Consider the following 27,686-nt stretch of genomic DNA (forward strand, 5'->3'; position numbering starts at 1 on the left):
GGGGATTTGTGGATTACACTGTTATGGGGGATCTGTGGATGACACACTTATGGGGGATCTGTGGATGCCACACTATTATGGGAATCTGTGGATGACGCTGTTGTGGGGGATCTGTGGGTGACACTGTTATGGAGGATCTGTCGATGATATTTGCATTTCACCTATGCTTATGATGTGTGTGTCTGAACACTGGCAGACTTGTGTTGCCAATCACATTTAAAGGGGTCCTCTCACTTCAGTAAGTTGCATGTATCATGTAAAGGAAGTTAATACAAGCCACTTACTAATGTATTGTGATTCTCCATATTGCTTCCTTTTCTTTCTGGATTAATTTTTCTATCACATTATACACTGCTCGTTTCCATGGTTACAGACCACCCTGCAGTCCATCAGTGGTGGTCCTACTTGCACAATATAGGAAAAAGCACCAGCCTATGTGAGCTCCCATGGTCCCGGCCACCAGAGAGGCCAGCACTTTTTCCTATAGTGTACACGCATGACCACCACTAATGGACTGCAGGGTGGTCTGTAACCATGGAAACGAGCAGTGTATAATGTGATAGAAAAATTAATCCAGAAATCAAAGGAAGTAATATGGAGAATCACAATACATTAGTAAGTGGCTTGTATTAACTGCCTCTACATGATAAATGCCAATTGCTGAAGTGAGAGGACCCCTTTAACCCTTCCCTGCTGCCATGTAGCAGAGCTCAGCAGGACGCCGCACAACCTCCTTCTCGTCAACATGTAGAGGATGCTGCGAGCTCCGCCCCTTCCCCTCCTCCTCCACAGATGGGCGTGGCAAGCAGCCGCGGCTGTGGGTGTTGTCTCTTCCTCCGGCGCTGATTGGACAGGACGCGGCTCCTAAATAAGGACATTTGCACCTTGTTGGGCGGCGCCACAGATAGAGCTGGAGCGAGGCTGGCGCAGAGCCGTGCGACAATCTGGGAGGTGGTGGCGTCATTAACATTATTACCATAGGGTCAGCAGTGCAGCCCGGCACCTGATCCTCCCGCTGCTGGCACCTCAGACTCCCGGCTGCCCCCTGTCCTGCCCTCACCCCCCCATAGGAGCTCTGTCCTCACTACTACCCTCATAGGAGCTTTGTCCTCACTACGACCCCCACAGGGGCAGAGGATCCTTGTCCTTTCCGCCCCCTGTGGCACTGAGGGCACCTGGAGCTGGCACTGTGGAGCACACTGAGGAGGACACCTGGTATCATTGGCATCAGTCCTGGGAGGAATGGCGTTGGATTTCCTGGCTGGATGCGCAGGAGGTGAGATCTGCATCTGGTCACTCATTGCTCTCTGTCTCGGTGCCCTCCATATGCCATAGGGCACTGCATGGCAGCAAATATCAGTCTGATCCGGGCAGGAATTGTATGGTGATAGCTCTATCTATAAGCATCGCCGCCATCCAGATGAGGTTACTTTGTATCAAATGTTTCATATTATTGTTACATTGTATCAATTTATCCGTTACAGAGTGTAAATATTGATATGTAGATAGATTGCATTCTAATGTGTGGCAGGGGTGCCCCCTCAGTGAGAATACTGCCTGGCATTATACATAGGGTAGGAGATGTGGCAGGGGTGCCCCCTCAGTGAGAATACTGCCTGGCATTATACATAGGGTAGGAGATGTGGCAGGGGGTGCCCCCTCAGTGAGAATACTGCCTGGCATTATACATAGGGTAGGAGATGTGGCAGGGGGGTGCCCCCTCAGTGAGAATACTGCCTGGCATTATACATAGGGTAGGAGATGTGGCAGGGGGTGCCCCCTCTGTGAGGATACTGCCTGGCATTAATACATAGGATAGGACATGTGGCAGGGGGTGCCCCCTCAGTGAGAATACTGCCTGGCATTATACATAGGGTAGGAGATGTGGCAGGGGGTGCCCCCTCAGTGAGGATACTGCCTGGCATTATACATAGGGTAGGAGATGTGGCAGGGGATGCCCCCTCAGTGAGAATACTGCCTGGTATTAATACATAGGGTAGGAGATGTGGCAGGGGGTGCCCCCTCAGTGAGGATACTGCCTGGCATTATACATAGGGTAGGAGATGTGGCAGGGGATGCCCCCTCAGTGAGAATACTGCCTGGTATTAATACATAGGGTAGGATATGTGGCAGGGGGTGCCCCCTCAGTGAGAATACTGCCTGGCATTATACATAGGGTAGGAGATGTGGCAGGGGGTGCCCCCTCAGTGAGAATACTGCCTGGCATTATACATAGGGTAGGAGATGTGGCAGGGGGTGCCCCCTCGGTGAGAATACTGCCTGGCATTATACATAGGGTAGGAGATGTGGCAGGGGGTGCCCCTTCAGTGAGAATACTGCCTGGCATTATACATAGGGTAGGAGATGTGGCAGGGGGTGCCCCCTCTGTGAGAATACTGCCTGGCATTATACATAGGGTAGGAGATGTGGCAGGGGGTGCCCACTCAGTGAGAATACTGCCTGGCATTAATACATAGGGTAGGAGCTATGGCAGCTGCATACACAGCCTAACAGTGCCCTCATTATAGCTGGCAGGCCTGTGTGCCCCTCGGTATCCGGGCTCAGTGTCTGATGAATGGCCTGGATCACTCAGTATTGTAGGGGGCTGCTGGAGGAATCGCCACATTGGGTGGGTTTCATTATATCTGGGTAAGATGAGGAGGCCCCATGTTCTCTACCCACGTGCTATGTACGTGCATGGCATTCGATTATTGGCACTGTCGGTGTGAATCGCCCGCAGCGCTCACTTCCTTCCCTTTGCAATGCACTGCAGATTAGCAGGGCGGATTAGTGAGCCGCCTTGGTCCATGTGAACAATGGGCACGTTGGCCGCCTCCGCCGCACACCATGAGGCAGAGAACGTTGCTGCAGCACAGGACACAGTTTCCCATACACGGGTCTGGAGGATTTGGAGTTCTTTCGAGTTCCTCCTGAGATTAGGAAGGGATTGCAGCAGATTCGTGTCCTCCCATCTCGTAGGGCCGGCTCCTGTGCAGTTGCATATGAATGTGCTCCCGCCGATAGCATCAAATGGATGCCAGACAGTGGGATCTGCATGACAATCGCCATGTGCCTCCTGGCTCTGATTGCATCAGGGCCTTGATCTAGGACGCTGCGCTCGATTGGGCGTGAGGCGGTTTGCAACCGACACTTTCATGGTGAATTGTCTGTAGGTCTGAGTCATGACATTTGATTGCGTTTTGAGGAAGTGACGGAGGACAACAAAACAGGTTTTTATAGCAGATGCAAATCCATGTTTTCTGCAGAGAATCGGACAATTCTATTGTATATGTCTTTATAGCAAGTGGGAAACGTCTTCTCCTGGAGTCCGAATCAAGAACTGGATTCTGCAGGGTGATAAGGGGTGCAGAGGTAGCAGTCCAACCTGATGCCCAAAGGCATCTCTACCACCTTAATGCCGGCTCCAGTAAAAACGCTGGTGTGACAGTATCCTTACAATCTTTAGAAACCTTACAGATTTGCATTAGTCACTCCCATGCATGGGAAAAACCCTGGTGTGTCTTCCTTGCAATGTCCCTTTGCTAATGGAAGAGAGGAGGACGGTGTTTGAGGATCATGTGAGGTTAACGAGATCTTCAAGACCTCGCCAGCAGAACTTAGCGGGCCCAAGAAAGCAAGAGAATGTCTTGGCGCACCATCTTAAGCATCCATTTTCCATGTGGTCTTCATGATTTGGTGCCCGATGTCTATAGGGTGTGGGAAGGGGGGGCTGCTTAACTTGCACCAGAGATCTGCTTTCTGAGGAACCCTAGGGAGAGGAGCAGGGACCATGCATGTCTATGAAACACGACTTTTTGGTTCCTTGCAGGATAAAATCGGAGCACCCTCGCATACATATAAAATTGTTGGCCAAAATCTGGTCGTGTGTGCATCATGGTCAATGTCACAATGGACATTACCTATCAAACCCGCTCTAGAAGTACAGTGTTGTTCACACTCTTCCTGGGAACATTTCAGGAAGAAGGGATTTGGTTGCTTTCTGCTTGTAGGCATTGTCTACATTATATTTTTTTTTTCGACCCTCTAGGCCTGTGGTAAAACAGCTCCCAAGATGTACACTTGCTTGGCTGTTCTCAGAACGCCAAAGAAATGAATAGGAGCATGCTGGGGGTTGTAGTTTCACCACAGCTGGAAGGCCGGGGGTGAGCCATCACTGCTCCTATGTTTTCTGTAGACCATATCTCAAGGGGGTATGTGACGCCCAGTGGCTAGGAACTGCATGCCTTCACGTACGCCGGGTGGTTAGGAACTTGCAGAATTTCTGCTTAAGGCATTTTTTGTGTAAAGGCCCCTTTTACACGAGTAAATCATTGATTTGATCGGGCGATTGAACGATTCATTAAGTCATTAACGCTCCACCGATTACCCTTTAGAGGCGCAGAGTATTGTGGAATAGATTGCCAGGCAAACAGTGGGCTCATCTGTGCCGGAATCCACACCTGCTCATAGTGGATGATGGTTCAGGTCTCTACGTTTTTGATCATTCAATACTTTTTCTCTAACTGATTGTTTTTGCCTGTGTTTTTTTTTTTTTTTTTATGATTACTTGGGTAAATGGACCTAAAGCCTGTATTACACTGGCAGATCTGCTAGATGATCGCTAACGAGAAATTATCCGGCAGTGTAATACTGCCGCCGATAAACGAGCAAATGCTTGTTCATTGGGCAATCGTGATCTTTCAGTGTGCTGAAGGATAACGATTTGCAGGCGGCAGATCGCGCTGTCTAATCGCGATCTGCTGCCGGTAAAGAACTAGACCGCGTGGGGAAGAGCGATGAAGAGCGATGCTGTGGAGGAGATCGCTGCATGTAATAGCTGCAGCCTGTTCTGCTAGCGAGCAGGCGATTGTCTAGATCAGGCACCCTCCAGCTGTTGTAAAACTACAACTCCCACAATGCCCTGCTGTAGGCTGATACCTGTAGGCTGTTCAGGCATGCTGGGAGTTGTAGTTTTGCAACCGTTGAAGGGCTGCAGTTTGAGGATGCCTGGTCTAGAAGGAACGCTTCCCTCCAGACAGTCGCCTGCAGAATCGGGCTGTGTAATATACAGCCCAGGGAATGTGTCGTCAGAAAATGACCTGTGTGCAGGTTTAGGGCTCATTCACACGGCCGTTGCCCATTGGGGCCCCGCATACGGCGGGTCCGCAATACACAGGGCACCAGCCGCGTGCATTCCGCATCATTTACTTGAATGGGTCCGCAAATCCGGCGATGCGGTACGGAACGGAACCCTATGGAAGCGCTACAGAGTGCTTCCGTGGGTTCTGTTCTGTGCCTCCGCACCGCAAAAAGATAGAACTTGCTCTATATTTTTGCGGAACGAACGGATCATGAATAGGGTCGCGATCCGCATGCGGCAGCCCCACGGCCGGTGCCTGTGCATTGCGGACCGCAAGTTGCGGTTCACAGCGCGGGCACAGGCAGCACACGGTCGCGTGAACAAACCCTCAGTGGTTGAGTACGGACACATCAGTAGGCATTAACATTGAAACTCGCCCCTGAAGGTCACAAATTGAATTTCTCCTCTTCCATGGATCCCTAACCCTGGGTTCACGCCTGAGCGTTTCTGAGACGCGCGTTTTACGCGCGTATTTGTCGTGCGTTTTTATGCACGTTTTTTGCAATAGTAAATGCGCGTTTGACGCGCGTTTGTGTGATTGACTGTAGTGTTGTCCAATGAGTCTATGGCCAAAACGCGCAACAAACGCCCAAAAAAAAGCTCAAGAACTTTTTTGCGTTACTGAAATAAAGCGTGTTCAAACGCGCTGTAAAACGCTCAAGTGTGAACCAGGGCCATAGGGAAGCATTGGTTTTCACGTGTTGAGCGTTTTACAGCGCGTTTGAACGCGCTGTAAAACGCTCAGGTGTGAACTTGGGGTTAGGGTAAAGCACGGGACAGCTTCACGTAACGCCAATTATTTGGTTTGTTGGAGGAAACTGAGGGAATTCCAGAGGGACTAGAAGCCTGATGTGTGCGTGTCTGCACGTAGGCTCCTCCATGGGGCAGGGGCTTCTCAGGAGGGGGGGTGGGGTCTTGTTTTTTTTTTTCACTCTCAAAGACAGGAGTCAACAGGACCTCGCTCCAGCCCTGACCCTAACACCTGGGGGAGGCAGTTGTCCTGTATGTGCTTTTTTTGGTGGATCATCCAAAGCCTCTGAGACTCGCGTAAGAAGAACTGAAGGCCTTTCGCACATTCACAGACCATTGGAAACCATTAGGCGTCTTCCACACGAGTGTTACGGATTAGGTCCGGATGCGTTCAGTGAAACTCGCACCATTTTCCAAGCAAGTTCAGTCAGTTTTGTCTGCTTTCAGTTTTTTCCGCGCGGGTGCAATGCGTTTTGATGCATCATGTTCTATATTCAGCGTTTTTCACGCAGCCCTGGCCTTAAAAAAAAATGAATGGGGCTTCATTTAAAAACGCATTGCATCCGGAAGCAAGTGCGGGTGCGATGCGTTTGTCACTGATGGTTGCTAAGAGATGTTTGTAAACCTTCAGTTTTTCTATCAAGCGTGTGAAAAATGCATCAATACGCATTGCACCCGCGTGGGAAAAAAACTGAACGCAATCGCAGACAAAACTGACTGAACTTGCTTGCAAAATGGTGCGAGTTTCACTGAACGCACCCGGAGCCAATCCGTCACGCTCGTGTGAACTCAGCCTTAGGCTACCTGCACACGACCGTATGTGTTTTGCAGGTCCGCAAAAAAAAAATGATGACGTTCCATATGGCATCCGTTTTTTTTTTTTTTTTTTTGCGGATCCTTTTTTTGGCGGATCTATTGTAATAATGCCTATCCTTGTCCGCAAACTAGAAAAAAATAGGACATGCACTATTTTTTTTGCAGAGCAACGGAACGGACATGCTGATGCGGACGGTGAAATGAATGGGTTCGCATCCTATCCTCAATAAAAACGGATCGGACACGGAAACAAAATACGGTCGTGTGCACGAGGCCTTGGGGTCCTTTTTACATTTGAAGATCGGTTGTATAATTAGTGCTGAATAATAAAGGTTTGGGTCAAGAACATTGGCCTCCAACCTGCTGCAAAACTACAACTCCAAGCGTGTCCTGACTGCAGGAGACCTCTGATCCAGGGATTTGGGGGGATTTACAGATTGATGGCCTATCCTCAGGATAGGTCATGAGTATCCGATCGGTCAGACTTCCGCATTCCCCACGATCAGCTAAACGAAAAGGCGGCTGCCCCCCACGAGCCATGTGATGTGTACATTGTACAGCGCTGTCCTTGGTAAGATGCCAGGAGGCTGTGGCCCTCACTGGAGCGCTGGTGAGCTCCTCGAACATCTGATCGGTGCGGTTGTCTGGAGTCCGATCCCCGCAGATCTCATATTGATGATCTTCCCTGACGATAGTTCATCAATTTGTAAATCCCAGAAAAAAAAACAATGTTTCCATGAATGTCCTCCTCTCTGGTCACGTGTTCTCTAATCCTGGTGTAGATAAAGTCCAAGATGGACAGATGGTTGCAGGCCACATCTCCTGCGTTCTTCTTCACGTATAGTGACATGTCCGTATGGTTGCTCTCGTATTAAGGTGGATTTACACAGGACGATTCTGCAGCCGATTGTCGGGACAGTCGGCTGCTCGTTCAGTGAAGGAGACTCTGCTTTTACAGGTGAAACTTGAAAAACTAGAATATCGTGCAAAAGTCCATTTATTTCAGTAACGCAAATTAAAAGGAATTGCATTTATGCAGCTTAAAATTAGAATTTTGTGAAAAGGTTCAATAGTCTAGGTTTCGCTCTGGTAGACAGGATTAGCGGACGCAGTATAGAGGCAACAACAAGTTTTTGGAGCAAACAGTTCAGTGATTTATTCACACTTTAGGCAAGTGACAAAACAAGCAGTCTCATTCAAACAAAAAGTCACCTTGCGGTGTTGGTGGTAATTCGCATCATGCGGAAAGTCTGCCTCAGAGTCCTTGACCACAGCAGCACCAACCTGTTTTCACGCCAAACGGGTAGCAAGCCTTCATCCAGACACGGGCTCCCAGATCCCAACACAGAGACCTGGCTTCTGAGCCCAGCTGCCTATTTAAGGACAGCCAGGTGCTGCCAAAACCCGGACCGGCACTTAAAATCCGATCTCACCTGGCTGTAAATCAGCCCAGCAGCACATGCTGGGAGGAAAATAACTGTTTTCCCAGACCAAGCCTCTCACTGTCACATAACCCCCCCCCCCTCCTTTGTTCAACCCTGAGGGGGTGAACACAAGCCAGACAGTGCACCCGGGACAGGGCATCCGCGTTTCCCTGTAACCGGCCCGCCCTGTGTTCCACTGAAAACGTAAAGTTTTGTAGGGAGAGAAACCATTGGGTTACCCAGGCATTTCTGTCTTTGGCCTGGCTCATCCACTTAAGAGAGGAGTGGTCGGTCACCAGGTAGAATTTTCTACCCAATAAATAATAGCGGAGAGACTCGAGTGCCCACTTGATAGCCAGGCGCTCTCTCTCCACTATACTATACCGGGTCTCGGCTGGGGTGAGCTTACGGCTGAGGAAGACATGGGATGCTCCTTCCCCGTTGACTTCCTGTGACAGTACAGCACTGAGGCCTACTTCGGAGACATCGGTCTGTACTATAAACTCCCTTTTGAAGTCGGGCGTCGCCAAAACCGGGGACCCGCACAGGGCCGACTTCAAAGCGGAGAAAGCATCTTCCGCCCGATCATCCCAGTGAACCATGACTGACTTGTGTCCCTTCAAGAATCCTGTCAAGGGCGCCGCTAGAGTGGGGGACAAACCTCATGTAATAGCCCACCATTCCCAGGAATTACTTTATTCGACTAGTGGTGACCGTTCGGGCCAACTCCATATCACCTCTATTTTGTTCATTTGGGGTTTGATGACTCCGCGCCCAATAACATACCGCAGGGACTTAGCCTCTTCTATCGCACATTTTTGGGGTTAGCTGTTAGGCCAGCTTTCCGAAGGGAGTCCACTACAGCCTGCACTTTGGGTAGGTGACTTTCCCAGTCGGTACTGTGGATGACAATGTCGTACATGTAAGCCGAAGCGTACCGACGATGTGGACGAAGCACAATGTCCATTAGTCGCTGAAAAGTGGCAGGGGCGCCATGCAGACTAAGGGTAAGTAAGACCTTATATTGATACAGCCCCTCAGGCGTGAAGAAGGCAGTTTTCTCTTTGGCAGCCTCAGTTGAGGGCACCTGCCAGTACCCTTTCGTGAGGTCCAAAACCGAAAAATACCGGGCTTGTCCTAACCTCTCGATGAGCTCATCCACCCGGGGCATGGGATACGCATCGAACTTGGAAACCTCGTTAAGTTTTCGAAAGTCATTACAAAACGGCAACGTCCCTGTCCGGCTTGGGTATCAATACTATAGGACTGGCCCACTCACTTCTAGACTCCTCAATGACGTTTAGCTGCACTTCTTCCGAGATGGCTTGTCGCCGAGCCTCGGGTACCCGCTATGGTTTTAATCAGACTTTGTCACTGAGCCTCAGGCAAATGTCATGCTGGATTATGGAAGTGGGTCCGGGGAGGTCTGAGAACACATCCGACTAACGAACTCCCTGGCCTCCTGAGTCTGTTTAGAGGAGAGGCTGTCAGCAATTTTTACTGTGGCAGCCGCCTCTCTTGCATCAGACAGAGGGGCCGGTACCTCTTCTAGAAAACCCGGTCGCGGGCTGTCTTCTGTACAGGTTTCCCTATCTTTCCACCAAGTATTTTACATCTCCAATTTTTTGAGTACCTCGTAGGGCCCCTACCACCTAGCCAGGAACTTACTGTCCATGGTCGGCACCAGAACCAAAACCTTCTCACCCGGGTTAAAGATCCGGACCCAAGCCTGCCGTTATAGACCTGACTCTGGGCTCGCTGAGCGGCCTCCATATGCTCCCTAACAAGAGGCAACACTGTCTCTATCCGATCTTACATCTGGGTAACGTACTCAATGACACTTTTATGTAGAGGGGTTGTTGTTCCCACGCCTTTTTGGCCACGTCCAAGAGACTGCGAGGCTATCTGCCATATAGCAGTTCGAAGGGCAAGAACCCAGTAGAGGCCTGTGGGTTCTCACTGCGAACATGAGATAGGGCAAAAGGAGGTCCCAGTTCTTCCCATCTTTAGACACTAACTTTTTTAACATATTTTTTAATGTTGGGTTAAACCGTTTTACCAGACTGTCCGTTTGTGGATGGTAAATGGACGTCCGTAGCTGTTTTATGTGCAGCAACTTAGAGTTCCCTCATCACCTTGGACATAAAAGTGGTCCCTTGGTCGGTCAGAACCTCTTTAGGTAGTCCTACTCGGGGAAAACATCTCCATTAATTCCTTAGCTAGGAGTTTGGCCGAGGTATGTCGCAGTGGCACTGCCTCCGGGTACCAAGTGGCGCAGTCTAGAATGACGAAGATGTGTTGATGCCCTCTGGCAGACTTCGGTACTGGGCCTATGAGGTCCATAGCTAATCAGTCAAATGGTACTTGGATAATCGGGAGATGTACTAGGGGACTACGGAAATGTGGCTGGGGGCTAGTTATCTGGCAGGTCGGGCAAGACTTACAAAACTTTTGCACTTCTTTTGAATATGCTGGGCCAGTAAAACCGCAGTAGAATACGATCCTGAGTTTTCTGCAGCCCCAGGTGACCCCCGAAGCGGGGTTGTCTCCCCCTCTTCCACCGAAATGGTGGTCATCCCTACCGCTGGCCCTTGGGTCTCAGGTTCCCAAGGTTCTGGTCTTCTCCCTGAGCCGGGCCACTCTGCTAGGGTTACCCCTGTCTCATGAGTATCAGTCACTCTCATAGCAGGCACAGTGCCGGGAAGCCCAGAAAATCTCTCCCTATTATGAGTTCATAATGTAGATTTGTGGCGACAGCCACCTCGTGGGTCCATCTACCGGCCACCGTGGTTAGAGACACCAGCATGGTGGGGTAGTCTTTTAAGTCTCCATGGATACACATCACCTTGACTTTCCAGCCAGTATACTCAGTGGACCGCACCAGGGTGGGCCTTACTAGGGTCACTAGACTCCCTGAGTCCAGCAGAGCCTCCGCCGGAGTGTCTCCCACTTTCACCTGGCACAAGTGATCTAGAGACTTTGGGGTACCTGTTGCACACAGCCCCCTGGCATATAGCGACTGATGGTAGCCATAGTTAGTGTCCATGGGCTCAACCCGATGGGGACAGTCAGCCCTTACATGGCCAGGCTCCTGACACCGCCAGGAGACTATCGGAGCCAGGTACATCCTGGGTGGCTTTTATCGGCTCAAATCTCCGGGCCTGGGGTGGAGATTTCTGGGTTTTGCCTCCTACTGGTTAGTCTCCTGCAGCTGCTTGTTAGCCTTGCGTTGCTGCAGGTTTGTCTCTCGCTGCTGCAGATTAGCCTCCATGAGGGCCTTCACAACAGCCTCCATTTTGTCGTGGGGCCTTGGTTGTAATACAGCTGTTTTAATGTACGACATACAATCGTGCCTGAAAAATGCAGAAACCAAAAATATCGGCATTCACGCCAGCCTCACTGCTCTTGCCCGCATCCTCCACCAATTGTGGGGACTCGCTCTGGTAGACAGGATTAGCAGACGCAGTATAGAGGCAACAACAAGTTCTTTGGATCAAACAGTTCAGTGATTTATTCACACTTTAGGCAAGCGACAAAACAAGCAGTCATAATCAAACAAACAGTCACCTTGCGGTGTTGGTGGTAATTCACACCTGCAGCAATTCTGCCTCAAAGAGTCCTTGAGCATAGCAGCACCAACCTGTTTTCACACCAAACAGGTAGCAAGCCTTCATCCAGACACAAGGCTCCCAGATCCCAACACAGAGACTTGGCTTCTGAGCCCAGCTGCCTATTAAAGGACAGCCAGGTGCTGCCAAAACCCGGACCTGCATTCAAAATCCGGTCTGGTGTTTGACCTCACCTGGCTGTAAATCAGCCCAGGAGCACATGCTGGGAGGAAAATACCTGTTTTCCCAGAAAAATTACAGTCCCATAGAAATGAATGCGTTTCTGTGCAATCCGCAAAAAAATAATTAAAAAAAATGCAGATTGGAAACAGATACAAAGAACTGTCGTGTGTGTGTATAAGGCCTAACAATTATTACTATTACTGTGGAAGGGTCTCCTCTATTTAGGGTTCTCCAACATGCAAAATGATGCAGATAATTTGGAGCCCAGCCAAAAACTTGGGATTATTCATGGGATCAGGGCTACTGCAAGATGATGGTGGCTACTGTAGCTGTGGGCTACACAACACAATGGCTGGGACTACTATGTTTCATGAGTGTTGTGTGATTCAAGCCAGAAAACTTTATGCCCCCCATTCGTCAATTAAAATGTCCACTATGGCCTTCATCTGTTTGATAAATTTCTTCATAATCCAAGCCTCTGGGGATGTCCTGCTGCAGATACATTGACTATCGGGGCACCTTGTGATCGGGTGGTCCCTGCTAACAATGGATTGAGGATCCCTATAGTGAAGAATATTGATTGGCTCCTGTGTTTGCTCCAGATCTGATGTTCCCCTGCAGACTTGCTATCGGCCACTTGTGTTCCATGGTTGAGAGGTTCTCAGAAGTTTTCCAATTCCACATTGTCCTGGGTCATTCACTCCTCAACAAATTGCTATTAACATGAGAAAAGTTGGCTTGTTTCCCAGTGAATGTCTCCTGACTCGCAGAACCGGTTTGTCTGCATTCTGCTGAACCCAGAGATGAATGCGGAGGAGATCTGGGACTTGTGTTTCGCTCACACCCCCCAAAGAGACCAATCGCCATCTCCTGGGTACAGCTGACATATGAAATACACGCCACGTGCTAGTTTATGATCAGCTACAAGTGTATTTCAGGTTGCGGTGTAATGTCTGCGCATGCCTCTACTTTCCTGGAATTCTACAATGTGCTCGGGCGGAATGTGATTCCATATAGCGCCTGTATCGTATTTCATGTTAAAGAGAGAGGCTATGGATGTCATGGCTGAAGGGTTATATTCACTGACAGGTGGAACGCATAGAAAACACACGATCCATGTAAGCTATGAGATGTCATTCACTTCAGCTCATGTGGGGTCTCAAATCTGAAGTTGGAGGAGTTGTGTGCCTCCTACCTCTTATTAGAAGCTGGCTGGGGAATCGTGTGGCCAACGGTGATCTGACATTGAGGACCTAATCCTGAGGATAGGTCATCAACAGAAAAAAGCAGACAACCCCTTTACCATGTATAAATTCTTAGACTCAATGGGAAGATTCACGGGGATAAATCGTACCCTGCAATATGATGGTTTTCTACCACACTTTGAAACTTCACGCCTATGTTCTTTGGAAGGATCTTAAGCAACCCAGGGAATGGCCAACTTCAATAGTGTGGAACTAACAGTGACTTGGGTTCTCTAACTTGGATGCCCGGTTGGTTGTGCCAACATTAGCCAAATGAATATTATTATTTTTTTTGTGGTTGGTCATATCGATGGTGGAATGTGCTTAATGTCTGTAGGCCTCCAGTGGTGGTGTAAAGCTTCTTATAGTCTGTCCTGGATGGATTGACACAAACCATCTTTCCTGGAGCTACCGTTGGAATGTTTTGCCCGTTCCTCGATGACCAGTTGCTGGTTAAGAGCAAACCGTCGTAAGTGAAGGTGAACAAAGTTTTTATACTGATGTTTCTTGGGTGAAGTGAATTTTTACCGATAATTTCACTCTCCATTGGCGTCAACTTGCCATGAAGGTCATCTGATACCAGCCAGCAGACTTTCTCCCTGCTCAGGGATGTCTCTGTATGTAGTGGACAATCATGATGGTTGACCCTTCCTATCTATAGCCCTGAGATTTACATTGGATTAAACTTTGCTCTCCCAGAGTAGTCCACATTGTCCTGCGCTATGAAGTCAACACGCTCAAGCAACACTCTCCTGATTATTGCACGTATCTATCTGCTGTGCTGATTTTGTGCAGGCAAAGGGGTTTAAAGGGTTTACGTGAGCTGATGGAAGAGCCGATTGTCGTTCCTGCTCGCTCCGTGAAGGAGAGATTTCCACTTACGTGCAGTGATCACCTCCAGAGCATGAGGACGAGCAGTCGTTACTGCGATCACTTGTCCACATACAAAATCATTGTTTTGGGGCGGCAGGTCGCTGTTTAGACCACACAATCTGCTGCCCAGAAATGATTGATTTGGTGCCTGCATGAACGACAGGTTCACCTGATGAACGAGCGTTTCGGGTGATTGGCGGAACATTTAGATGGCCAGCTTATCATGAACGAGAGTTCGCAGGAATGGTCGTTCCCGATAATCTGTCCGATTTAATGGTATGTGTAAATCCACATTTATTTGGCTGCCCAGGTCTCTTCATTTCCATAAACTGTAGATTGAAGGTGACCAGACCATGGATGACCAATGACCCTCCCAAGAACCAAAAGAATTCAATACGTGTTCTAATGCCAAATCGAAAGATGGCGGTTGCCTATAAATAAGCCTATGGGCAGTTTTGGATTTTATCTGCCTGAGGACCCCTATGATATCACCAACGATATCTAGGTGGGCTGGTTAGATTGGTCGGAGCAATCCTAGATTGTACAGGATGGGTTGTTCTGGTCTGATTTAGTGATCCGTGAAGATGGGCGGCATCGGTGTATTTGGCGGCTGCTTATCAACATGCCCATTTGGCCATATAGAAAGGACAAGGTAATGGTGGAGTTCACTGGCATACATTCCATATAGGCAGTTGCTATGGGGCCCCTGAGTGTGAAGGGCCCAGCAAGGCTAAATGGCCTCACCCCCTTTCCGACCTGAACGCACAGCTCCCTTCCTCCTTGCCCGTGGGAGTTGGTTACTTTTGTGAGACCTCTTTTGTCCTACAATTAATTTTTTGAAAATTTTTTTTCCAGTCTCTGGCGCAGTGGTAAATTTTTGAGTTTTGCTTGGGATCTGATTCTACTTTAACTATAAAGCTGGTTTTACTCTCCGAATGTGGTTTTAGTGAACCTTGGGCAGAAGATAAGTTATCTGTAGAGGAATAAACTTTGTGAACTTTCTCTGTGAGGCAGGAATGTGTGTGTTACCATGACGACGATTGCACTGCGACTATTACTAGAGTTAATGTATCGTTGTGGCTGCGACCGCAACACCAAAAAACACAAAAGTGTCCGCGTATCTAGGACTTAAAATTCTCATAGAGGGTTTGTCCTGGAGTACGGACATAATAAATTAACTTGCTTGTAATTGCTTATCAAAAGTTTGACCCGCTCCCCCCCCCATAGCGACTTCCTCTACGTACAGCCCTATAGATATTAGCATGTGGTCATGTGACCAGCAGATGAAACGTCGCTATGGATCAAATCGCTTAGAATAGTTAACACCTTTAGATACATTGTTTCCCCCTGAGGTAGAGAATTTATTGATTATTAAATTTATTTTATTTTTTATTATTTTAGGTGCTGCTGGAGTATTTGTTGGACACCCGTTTGACACAGTAAAGGTGGGTTACATTTACATTATATATCCATTATGTTCTTGCATTCATAGGTATGAGTTGCATAAATGAAATATCCTTTTATTTCCATTTTTAATAGGGATTCCACCTTACTTTTTGCTTTACACGTGTGAGATGTATATTAAAGGGGTATTCCCATCTTAGACAATGGGGGCATATCGCTAGGATATGCCCCCATTGTCTGATAGGTGCGGGTCCCACGTCTGGGACCCGCACCTACAAGGAGGAAGGCGCACCGCACATGCACAGCCGCCCTCCATTGGTTTCTATGGAGCCGCCGAAAATAGCCGAGCGCTGGCTCGGCTATTTCAGTCGGTCCCATAGAAATGAATGGGAGCAGTGGCCACGCATGCGCGGTGCGCTCCCATTCACCTCAATGGGAGAGGTGGGGAGCTGTGCCTGGTGGTGGACGGACCCCGGGGTGCTCCAACCACAACTCTCCCCAGCTTCGTTCTCCTTGTAGGTGCGGGTCCCAGAGGTGGGACCCGCACCTATCAGACAATGAGGGCATATCCTAGCGATCTGCCCCCATTTATAAGATGGGATAACCCCCTTTAAAGTAGAATTACCTACATTTCTGCTCTTGCCCGACAGGCTTCATAATGCAGATTTTCTATACTTGCTTAGGATAAGTTATATCCAGCGCTATAAGTTAGGGCTCATGCACACGACCACAAAAAAAAGGAACTGCAAAAAATACGGATGACGTTCGACTGCATTGCGTATTTTGCAGACCATATCAGCTGGACCCTAATAGAACAGTCCTATCCTTGTCTGTAATGCAGACAATAACAGGGAATGTTCTATTTTTTGCAGAACGGAATTACGGACTGACGGAAACAGCATGCACACGGAGTAACTTCGCCCTTTTTTTTTTTTTTTTTTTTTTTTTTTGTGGACCCATTAAAATGACTGGTTCCGCATACGGTTCGCAAAAAAAAACTGAACGGAAAGAAAATAAGTTTGTGTGCATGAGCCCTTATAATGATGAGAGCTTGCAGTAAGGAGTGTGCTCCTCAGAATACAGGTCATATGGAAGTGGAACTCCCCTTTAAGGGCAGGGTAATGCATTGAGTCACCTGGCAATTTTTATTGGAACTCACTCATTTTAAAGGGATGGTTCAGGGTTGAAATAACATGGCCGCTTTCTTCCTTTACTGTTCGGCAGTATGAAATCTGAGCTGCAATACCATATACAGTCCATGGACAGGTGTGGCGCTGTTTTTTAAAGAAGGCAGGTGTTTGTTTTTTATTTAGTTTTTTTGTAATCTTTGACCTTTCCGTTAATCTCTTTAAACCTGGCAGAGATGAGCGGTGCCAGTGTAGTCTTGCTGCCACTTATCTACCTGATATCCTCTCGCTCTGCAGGACTTAACCCATCTAAGGTGGTCATAGAGTCGGCAATGTGCCCCTAATTGCCACTGTCCCCTATCGCCAAAAATATACAAGATTGGATACAGTTGTAACAAACCTTCAGCTGTGAGATATATTAGGTCTGTGCAGGTTCTTAGCCTCTGGATTTGAACAAGAATGCTCTCATTCACTGACAGCAAGCAGAGGACATAAATGGAGAGAAATTGAATGTACAAATGGAGGAAATTTGCAGGACAATTATTAAAGAGGTATTAGAAATGCTAACTATTTGATTGGGGGGGGGGGGGGAATTGATTACTAGAATGGGGGACCCCAGCGAGACCTAGACGAGAAGGGGTTTGTATGAAGTGGTGCTCCACTCTCTCTAGCAATTGGTGGAGTTCTTCGTGGTTACATCAGCGGGTAGGTGATACCCATTTAAGAAGAGAGGGCATGGAGAATTTGGATTCCCTTTTAAATGGAACAGAAATTAGCGATCGCTCCTACCACTCAAGGGAGTAATTCTGCTAGTGGTGGTGTATTAGGGGGTTACTATTTAAGCGGTTGTACCATGTTTTCCCTTTCGTCCTAACCAGCAGCACAAGTGGGAGGGGGGGGGGGAACTGGTGGAATTTTTATTGATAAAATTATTACCCAAGATTAATTAAACAATTAACCCACCCCCATAAAGGGACGCCCGCCCCAATACAGTGCTTTTTTTTCTCTGTCCTATATTTTTTATGTGATTATTGCCCATAATTTGAACTTTGTTGTCTCTCGAGCTTTTGATCAGTGACCGGTTGTAGATTCTTTACCTGTGCGGCGTCTGCTGCCTTTTTCTCAGTTCCCCCCGACGGTGATGCAGCGCGGCGCGCCGCTGCACTACAGAACACTCTGTCCGGCTCTGCGGGTGCTGCGTTCTAAGCCGCCATTCGGTGGCGGCGTGAGAGCGGTGGCCGCACTGTGCCGCTGTGACCCTAAAGTACGTCCGATTACTACTTCCGGGTCGGGATTGCGTTGTGCCGGGGCTCCCAGCATCTAATTTAGCTTTGTTGCATAGCCAAGAACTTAATAGTAACCAGGATGTATTTATATACATTTTTTGGTGGTTTAAAAAAATATAAGCTCTGACCTCACTGCCGGTGGGGGCGGAGCCTTGCTTGGCGGGAGCTGTCGTTCCCAGGCTCTCCCTCTTGCCCTGCATTGAATTGCTAGCCAGACACTTGTTTCTGTGCTTGCTTCTGCGTTTACAAGATTTTGTAACGTAATTTCGTTTTCCAATGTCGTCTCCTAACGGCGATCAGCATGGGAAATCCTCCCATAAACAGAGGCACTTAACTTGTGCCAATTGTGGTACGCCGATGCCGGACTCCTATGAGTATAATAAATATCCTGGATGCCGTCCTCCCCAAACGCAACCCACTATGGATGACATGTTTGGATGGATGAAAGAGTTTATGGGAAATTCCATTAGGGAAATTATAAATTCCCTTTCTAATAAAAGGGCTAGAGTATCTTCGCCAGGTCCTCTGCCTATGGCTGATGACGTCATAGCTGTGGAAGACCACTCCTCCTCTTCGGGTGAAGAAGATGCCATCTATCTTTTTTCCTGCCAAGACGCAAAGACTTTTACGCTCCATCTGATCAAGGGATCACGATGTTGAGCAAGGGGAAGCTCCACAGTCCACCTCTAGGGGGCCAAGAGCCTTTAAAGTGGACGAAAATTTAAAGAAACTGATGCTGACCGAATGGAAGCATCTTGGAAAAAGGTCCTGTCCTCACCAAGAGGTTTAAACTGATGTTCCCCCTCCAAGAATCGGAATCAGAGCTTTGGGTACCGCCCCTGAAGGTCTATATGGCGATATTGAAACTATCTAAAAGGACCTTAGTCCCTTCCGATGATGGAGGCAATCTTCAGGATCCATTAGATCGCAGGGCTGAATGCACTCTGAGACGCAATTATTCTGCGGCAGAAGCCTCTGCTTCTGTTGCAGTTGCTTGCTCAGAGGTGGCAGATTTCGTTCGGTCACGCATCCTCGGAATCCAGTCGGATCTGGAATTTGGTGTTTCCAGAACTGACGTATTTGATCAGTTCAGAACTTTGCTTCTCGGAAAGGATTTTTTATGCAATGCCTCTACACAGTACCTCAGGTTAGTCGCTAAAAGCATGGCCCTCTCCTCTGCTAGTCGTCAGCCCTATGGCTGCGCCCATGGGTTGCTGATATTACCTGCAAATTTAATCTATGTGGCCTGCTGTACGAACCAAGGAGGCTCTTTGGTTCTGAATAGGACAGGTTAATGGAGAGCCTTGCTGATAAGAAGGGGAAATCCCTCCCCCAACAAGCATTTCATGGCCGTGGTAGGGCCAGAGGAAGAAGGACCCAAGGCTCCTCCAGATCCCAGAGGCGTCAAGATTCGTCCAGACGCGGACGGGGTCGCGGTCGTGGGAAAGACCGTAAGGCGGACCTATGACTCTCCAGCCTGCCCTCCCCCTTCCCCTCCAAACCTTCTCCCCCCTCCAGTTGGAGGTCACCTAAGTTTATTTCAGCAGGCCTGGCTGCAAGACATCCTGGACCAGTGGGTCCTGGATATAATTATGTTCGGTTACAGGATAGATTTCCTGCCCCCCCCCCCCCCAAGAGAAGTTTGCCCTGACCCACACCGAGCAGTTGGTGTTGGAGGACTCCGTCCTCCTTTATGTACAGAAGAAGGCTTTAGAGGAGGTCCCTCCTCATGAACGAGGTCTGGGAGTTTACTAACTCATATTTTTAGTCCCGAAGCCTTCGGGCAATTGGCGTATGATCATAGATCTCTGCTACCTAAATCGGTTTATAAAGCCAAAGCACTTAAGGATGGAGACCATTCGATCACTAATCAGTGTTCTAAATCCAGGAGATCTAATGATTACTATAGATCTGAAGGACGCGTACCTTCATATTCCCATTCACCCAGCTCACAGGAAGTTCCTAAGAGTTGCGGTCTCCATAAGGGGGGGTGGTAAAACATTACCAGTTTGCTGTGCTGCCATTTGGCATTTCTTCTGCTCCCCACACCTTCACCAAGGTTGTGGTTCTGGTTGTCGCCCAACTAGGGCTTCAAGGACTAGAGATCGTCCCATACCTAGACTACTGGCTTCTAAAAGCCGCCACTCTAGACATTCTTTTATCTCCTCTTCAGCTGGCTCTTCAGTCTCTCCAGCGCTTGGGCTGGCTTATAAATTGTGAAAAATCTGAAATCCTTCCATCTACCTCCCAGGATGTTCCTGGGTTTCCTCGTAGACTCCGAACAGATGACACTCTCTCCAGAGAGGAAGGATCAAGTAATAAGAGCCACGCAGTTCCTCATGGTGCCTCGGCGAGTATCCATCATAACTCTTATGAAGATGTTAGGCCACATTTCAGCGTCTGCGGAGGCAGTTCCTTGGGCCCTATGGCATCTACGTCCACTTCAGGAAGAAGTGTTAGCAGTCGTGAATCGCAACCCCAGGGGGTTGGATAAGACGCACTCCCTGTCTGCCAAAGTCTGTTCCTCCCTCAGGTGGTGGAGGAACCTATCAGATGGGAGGTCCTTTATTCAACCTCGTTGGATCACGTTGACCACAGACGCCTCCCTTCTAGGTTGGGTAGCCCATCTGGAGGAGAATCCAGTACAAGGTACCTGGAGTCCGCAGGATAGGCTTCTCTCATCCAATTTAAGAGAATTGAGAGCAGTTTGTCTCGCTCTCTACCATTTTGCTCCTCTTATCCGCGGGAAGGCGATAAGAGTCTGCTCGGACAATACGACGGTAGTTGCTTACATCAACAGACAGGGAGGCACAAGATCTCAACCTCTTCTCCAGGAAGTTGGTCTAATTCTTTCTTGGGCAGAAATCGGTCTATCCCACCTTCCGGCTGTCCACATCAGGGTGGTTCTCAACATGGTTGCAGATCGTCGGAGCCTACCAGTTACAGGCGAATGGTCGCTGAACAGAGATGTCTTAACCAAATCACTCTCCAGTGGGGTATTCCAGAGATCGACTTGATGGTTGACTGCCAAGGTGGATAGATTTTGCTCCCTCTACAAGGAAGACAATCCTCTGGCGATAGACGCCCTGTCCATAATATGGAGGTCCCAGCTGGCTTATATATTCCCTCCAATTTCCATGATACCAAGGGTATTGACGAAAATCAAGCAAGACCAGACCCCGGTCATTGTGATAATACCATTCTGGCCGAAGAGGTCTTGGTTCACCCAGCTCTTGAAGAGGAGTCAGGGCATATATTGGAGACTTCCCCCTAATGCAGGACCTAGTGTAGCAGGACACAGGTCCCTGCCTAGATCTGCGGAGACTCGGTCTGACAGCCTGGAGATTGACAGATCCCTACTAGAAGCTAGAGGGCTTTCTGCGGAGGTCTTGAGAACCATTTCACACTCCAGGGCGGAGTCCACAAAGCTTACTCAAGGATATACATTTTTTCCATTCCTTCGATGGTGTGCTGATAAAGAGGTTGTACCCTCAGAGCCTCCTCTTTCAGTTATTCTACAGTTTCTTCAGGATGGCCTGGAACAAGGGTCTAAGTCCTTCAACACTCAGAGTTCATACCTCTGCTCATTCTGCCTTTTCAGGTAGATCTCTAGCTCAAGACCCCCTACTCAGGAGGTTCCTCAAAGGAGCCGAAAGACTGAAACCTAGCATCCTGAGACCTATCGCTGAATGAGATTTATCTGTCGCTCTAAAGGGGTTATCCTCTTCCCCCCTTTGAACCTTTTGGAAATTTGTAGACCTTAGATTTTTATCTTTAAAGGTCACATTTCTGTTGGCCATCACTTCGGCCAAGAGGATTGGAGAACTTCAGGCCCTGGCGGCCACTGAACCTTATACCCTCTTCCTCCAGGACAGGGTCCTGTTAAGGTTTCTACTGACCTTTGTTCTCAAAGTTACGTCATTCAGGAACACTAATCAGACCGTTACCTTACCAATTTTGTGTCCCTCTCCCTCATCTTCTGAGGAAGAAGCCTGCCATTCCTTGGACATTTCAAGAAATCTCAGAATTTACCTGAACAGAACTGTGGACTTTAGAAGATCCGAACACCTCCTTGTTTCCTTTTCAGGAAAAAACAAAGGTCCAAAGGCCTCTAAACCCTCTTTAAGTAGGTGGGTAAAAGAGGCAATCCGTGAAGCTATTCTAGCTCAGGATTTAGCTCCTCCATCCTTTTTGTCACTGCCCACTCTACAAGGACAGTGAAAACCTCTTATGCGGAGAAAAGATTGGTTCGGCTAGAACCAATCTGTGCTGCAGCTTCTTGGGGCTCCCAGAGCACCTTTGTTAAACATTATCACCTAGATTCTAGGCGTTCTGAGGGAGTGCCGTTTGGACGTACCATTTTGAGTGCCCCCCCACTTTACGAAAGTAAAAAAAAAAAAAGCGGGACCCTCCCAATTTGTCTGTTTTGCTCCTTGCTAGGTCCCCTCTTGTGCTGCTGGTTAGGACGAAAGGGAAGCGTTAATTTTAAAGTAAATTTGTTTTCCCTTAGTCCTAACAGCAGCACACAAATTTCTCACCCAAACCAAGCTAATTTGTTTTTTGGTATACTTGATGATAAAGCACTGTCTGTTGGGGCGGGCGTCCCTTTATGGGGGTGGGTTAATTGTTTAATTAATCTTGGGTAATAATTTTAGCAATAAAAATTCCACCTGTGCAGCCAGTTTCACAGGGGAGAACTCCCCCCCCCCCCCCCCCACACACACACACACACACACACACACGTGTGCTGCTGATAGGACTAAGGGAAAACAAATTTACATTAAAATTAACGCTTCCTAATGCCGTTACCTCTTCGTACAAGTTTATGTATTATGTGATATGTTTGTTGCTTTTAATTTCCTCTGCTCTCCAAGCTAGGGGAAGCCTTAAAAGTGTTACTTTATTGTAGATGCGCCCGTTTCGCAGAGCGTGTCCCCGCCAGTAAGTATCTCCCAGGTGAATTCTCGTTTCTCTCCAACTGATTCTTTGTATTTTTTGGAACAATAGAGGGGGGGGGGGGGGGGGGGGGTTGTTGGGAGATGTACCCTAAACCGGCGCAGCGGAAAAGCAGAGCGGTTACCCACAGCCTAGATTTACAGCCCTTTTCCAAAGTGGCTGTCTGGTTGCTGTGGACAACTGCTCCTATTTTCCTCTGCCCTTTTTCTAAGTTTGGGAACTCTCCCCAGCTCTTGGAATCAATTTAGACGTCTTATCTTCTCATTGGATGCTGCTGTCTTCTATCCAGTATGGATCTCTGTCCTCCCCGCTCATCTTTTATTGCAGCTTTCCATTGTGTCCCTGTGTCTTTTATGGTCCCCATTACCCGCTCTCCTGCATGCTAACCTTGCTTCGTCACCGCCATGTTTGCTCTCTCTCTTTTTCAAGAATGTCAGTAAACAGGAAGTTCTGTGTACGTTCACTATCATGCCCCCCTTCCACCATCTCCTTTTTAGCCAAATTCTCCCCCTGCTTTATCGCTCTCTGGTTGACCTCCCAAAGCACAACAGCTGACCCAAGGAAGGGGGGGGGGACGAGAGAAGGGTAGTCACCCAGCTTTTCCAGACTGCTGAATGGTAAATCTGCCTGTGTTGATGGCCACTGATATTGGAGAACCACCATAGAGAGGTGGTAATCAGGGGAGCACCACCAATGAGGCCAGGTGAGGCAATGTCCTCCGGCAGCACCAGGGGGGAAAAAAGAGGGCAGCGGAAGGGCCATGGGCAATGAGCGCTTTCATTGTGGCAAAGGGGTTAGGTGACTGGGAAGACTGGGATCAAGAACATACACACCATAGAGACTGCCCACATAACTGACGTAGGGGGTGTTGGCTCAGGTTGGCCCTACTGCAAGACTTGGACACTGCAATGTTTGCAAACAAGGGGGCAGACTCTGCTCGGAAGGGGGTGATGCTTTGAAACACCGGACCCTTTGTTTATTTCCTGGGGGTGTGCTTCTGCACCAGGAGGAAGAGCTCCTATATTTTACTGATGATTTATCATGTAGACCAGTCTACGCCCTATAACAGCACAGTTAATTATTGTGGCACCAGGACATGGACTATCCCTTTAAAAAAAAAAGGGGTTTGGTATTTACTCAGTGAGTTAAATGTAACCAACCGTGTGTGTCCTTGGCTTCCTGTCCTTGCATTTGTTTGCGCGTCAGTCCGGCTGCAGAATATTCTGCCGATATCCGTGGGCCGCAGCCTTCTCCGGCACCTATACATGTCTGGCTGCACGCAGCTCTGCAGGATACTCCATAGTTAAAGCTGCAGGTTACAGCCCTATTCCCGACACCAGTGCGCTTAGTCCTACGCGGCTACTGGTGCTGTACAACGCAAGGGTGTCCTACCATATTATGACTTTCATGCTCCCCATAGAATTCAATGGAGATGTTGCTCCGCTGTCCAACAAAAAATAAAAATTTGAGCAGTGGCTGTGATTTTAATATAAAGCCTGGGTGACTTGGTGACTAAGGCCTCTTGCACACGAACGTTGTTTGCCCGGTGATGCGGACCAATTCACTTGAATGGTTCCGCAATCACGGAGATGCAGAACGTAAGCACGGATCGGAACCCCGCGGAAGTACTACAGAGAACTTTTTTTGGGCGGTGCAGACAGATCACAGACCCATTCATGTTGAATGGGTCTCTATCTGTCCCGGCCGCTGCACGGAAGTTGCCCCTGCATTTGGGGGCCGCAAATTGCATTACTGACTTGTGTTACTGCCCCTGTAGATCACTGCCCTCCTGTGATGCACAGCCTAGATGCCGAGCATTGTTCTGTGGCTGGCTGATAAGGCCTAGGAGGAAGCCTTGATATTATACAAATATGTGTTATTGTTCCCTTGAGGAATTTCCGTCATTTGATGTCCTCCCCGCCGCACAGTGAGAGGCTGGTGTTTGCATGAACATGTGTCAGGACCTGTAAAAGCAGCTTAGGGAGAACGGACGTAGAGCAATCGCTTGTATAACTGATCACAATCCAACTTGGAGTCAGAAAGGGAGCCTAGTCTTTAAAGGGCCACATGCTGATGACAGTTTCACTATAGACAAACTAGTACAGGAAAAGGCTGTCAATCTCCAGGACTGGCGGGAGGGGGGGATTAGGACTCGCAGGCTTTCAGTTTGGGTGGGTGCTGAGAGCAGGGCTCGTAGGCATTCTGTTTGGGTGGCTGAGAGGAGGGCTCGTAGGCATTCTGTTTGGGTGGCTGAGAGGAGCAGGACTCACAGGCTTTCTCTATGGGTGGGTAGAGGAAGCAGGACTCACAGGCTTTCAGTTTGGGTGGGTGCTGAGAGCAGGACTCACAGGCTCTCTCTATGGGTAGGTGGGCAAAGTAGGACTTGCAGGCTCTCTGTTTGTGCGGGTCTGGAGGGTAGGACTCCAGGCTTTCTCTATGGGTGGCTGAGAAGAGCAGGACTCCGGGCTTTGTTTATGGATGAGTGGAGGAAGCAGGACTCACCGGCTTTCAGTTTGGGTGGGTGCAGAGAGTAGGACTCACAGGCTTTTCTCTATGGGTGGCTGAGAACAGCAGGTTTTGCAGGCTTTCTGTTTGGGTGGTTGCAGAGACCAGGACTACAGGCTTAGTCTATGGGTGGGCGGAGGAAACAGGACTTGCAGGTTTTCTACATGGGTTGGCGAGGACAAGCGCTTCGATCGGATTGAGTTCCTCTAGAGCGCTATATAAGGACTTAGTAACATAACAACTCGCAGGCTTTCTCTGAGTGGGAGGAAGCAGAACTGAGTGGGAGATTGGAAGGAGAAAGCAGGACTACCATGCTTTCTCTGTGGACGAGAAACAGAAAACTAATATATATATATCCCTGAACTCAGTGCCCACCCCCCGTGTTCTGTGCTGTCCTGATAGATCCACTTTAAGCCATATTGTGTTATGGTTTGATAAGTGAGAAGTCTTTGGTTAGTCCGTAATATAGCTTCTGCACTGTTGCCCTGGAGACATAAGTAGTGTGGTTTGCAGAATTGCTACAAAATCAAGCAGTGCTTTTGCTATGCGCCCCCCCCCCCCTCTTCTTCTTTGTACTTCCATTCTTGTTATTGTAAATCCTATCGCTTACCCATCATGTGGTTCATCTCATACCTATGTCTTGTGTACTTTGCCAATGTAAAGAAAAAAAGTGATCTGTCGACAGTGGAATTCTTGTGAGCCTTTGTGATAAACCCTTGCTATCCCATGATGCATTGTGCTGGAAGGGCCTTTCCATGACCACTGTTGTCTTTTCTTGTAGGTTCGGCTGCAGGTTCAGAGTGTGTCCAAACCTCTTTATCGAGGGACCTATCATTGCTTCCAGTCTATTATCAGACAGGAAACGGTAAGTACTTTTTTCTCTCCTGCATTTTCCAAGATAAATCCAACGTATGTTGGATTTGGCCATTTCTATTACACAGGTGTTGGCCACCCTCCTCCCCCATGCAGCTGCCTTAAACCAAAGGGGCTACAAGAATTCACAAGAGACCCGTAGAAAATGGGTCCTCTACTCTGCCATGCCATAGATTTAGTCTTGGCTTTCTCCCCTGCCTTTGTCCTTCATCATCCAGATTCTTCCAAAGTTCCAGAGCTGGGGTTCCTTTAGCAAAGTATTCGGGCCCTCTCAGAAGCAGGAACTTAATAGCAGCTGGTAGTCTCATCCTTGGATATGATCTAGAACTTGGCGAAGTTTCATTACGAACCAGTCTTCAACGTCATGTAGCCAAACGGGTGGCAGATGTCTATGTCCGCTTCTGCTGCATGTGTGCTACCATATAGCCTTCAGTGGTACATATCCGTACAAGTCTAGTCCTATAGAGATGACCCTCTTTAGCTGGCAATTAACCTTTAAAATCTCATGGGTTTCTAAAAAAAAAAAGTGAGCTATAGGGAGATGTTTCATGGGGTCTTTTGTCTGTGTGATAGAGGAGGCACTGTGCTCACTATAGGCAATGATGGTTGTCAGAAACGAAACACGTTTGGCGAATGTCTATAATTTAATATTGTGTGCTCTCTTGTAGGCATGGGGTCTCTACAAAGGAGTCGGATCACCAATGATGGGGTTGACCTTCATCAACGCTCTTGTTTTTGGAGTTCAAGGGAACGCCCTGAGATACCTCGGCTCTGACACTCCATTAAACCAGTTTCTGGCCGGAGCTGCCGCTGGCTCCATCCAGTGTGTAATCTGCTGCCCGATGGAGCTGGCGAAGACCAGGATGCAGCTTCAAGGAACCGGTGAATACAAATCCAAATCCAAGAACTACAAGAATTCCTTGGACTGTCTGGTGAAGATTCACCGCAAAGAAGGACTGAGGGGCATCAACAGAGGCATGGTTACCACATTCTTCAGAGAGACCCCAAGCTTTGGCTTTTACTTCTTGACCTACGACTATCTCTCCAGGTATCTCCACTGTGAGATCAATGACAGTTATATCATCCCCAAGCTGCTGTTCGCTGGGGGGATGTCGGGTATCGTGTCTTGGCTATCGACATACCCCATTGATGTTATCAAGTCTCGACTTCAAGCCGATGGCATCGGTGGGGTCAACAACTACAACGGCATTGTAGACTGCATCAGAAAGAGCTACCAGGTTGAAGGCTGGAGAGTATTTACCAGGGGTCTGACGTCCACGCTGCTCAGAGCCTTCCCCGTCAATGCCGCCACGTTCGCCACCGTTACCCTGTTCCTAATGTACATGAGGTCGGAAAACGCCATCAAGGAATGTGATGCCGGCCCGGCAATACAGCAGCCTAGCAGCATGTAGAACCTTCTCCCGAGTAGCTGACCGATCCCCGTGTAGTTTTTTTTTTTTTTATGAGTTATATGATTTTTATGTACATAACGGATAT

General features: G+C 48.5%; 1 protein-coding gene across 2 annotated transcripts; it reads left to right on the top strand.

Moving 5' to 3' along the window:
- Positions 1 to 899: 899 nt before the first annotated feature.
- SLC25A29 (solute carrier family 25 member 29) lies at positions 900 to 27,686 on the top strand. Of its 2 annotated transcripts, XM_044272016.1 has the most exons (5): positions 900 to 1,276; positions 15,440 to 15,483; positions 22,765 to 22,811; positions 26,098 to 26,181; positions 26,858 to 27,686. In XM_044272016.1, the coding sequence occupies exon 5, from the start codon at positions 26,891 to 26,893 to the stop codon at positions 27,599 to 27,601; it is 711 nt and encodes a 236-aa protein (XP_044127951.1). In that variant the 5' UTR covers positions 900 to 1,276; positions 15,440 to 15,483; positions 22,765 to 22,811; positions 26,098 to 26,181; positions 26,858 to 26,890; the 3' UTR covers positions 27,602 to 27,686. The 2 variants fall into 2 exon arrangements, with proteins under 2 accessions (XP_044127951.1, XP_044127950.1); XM_044272015.1 differs by lacking the exon at positions 22,765 to 22,811.

Source organism: Bufo gargarizans, chromosome 11, assembly GCF_014858855.1.
Source record: "Bufo gargarizans isolate SCDJY-AF-19 chromosome 11, ASM1485885v1, whole genome shotgun sequence".
Taxonomy (NCBI): domain Eukaryota; kingdom Metazoa; phylum Chordata; class Amphibia; order Anura; family Bufonidae; genus Bufo; species Bufo gargarizans.

Bases quoted from the DNA above. Each gene is read 5' to 3' on its own strand.
- SLC25A29 (XM_044272015.1), top strand. From the start codon at position 1,243: ATGGCGTTGGATTTCCTGGCTGGATGCGCAGGAG. The intron at 1,277-15,439 runs GTGAGATCTGCA...TTATTATTTTAG, and splicing joins CCTGGCTGGATGCGCAGGAG to GTGCTGCTGGAGTATTTGTT. The intron at 15,484-26,097 runs GTGGGTTACATT...CTTTTCTTGTAG, and splicing joins ACCCGTTTGACACAGTAAAG to GTTCGGCTGCAGGTTCAGAG.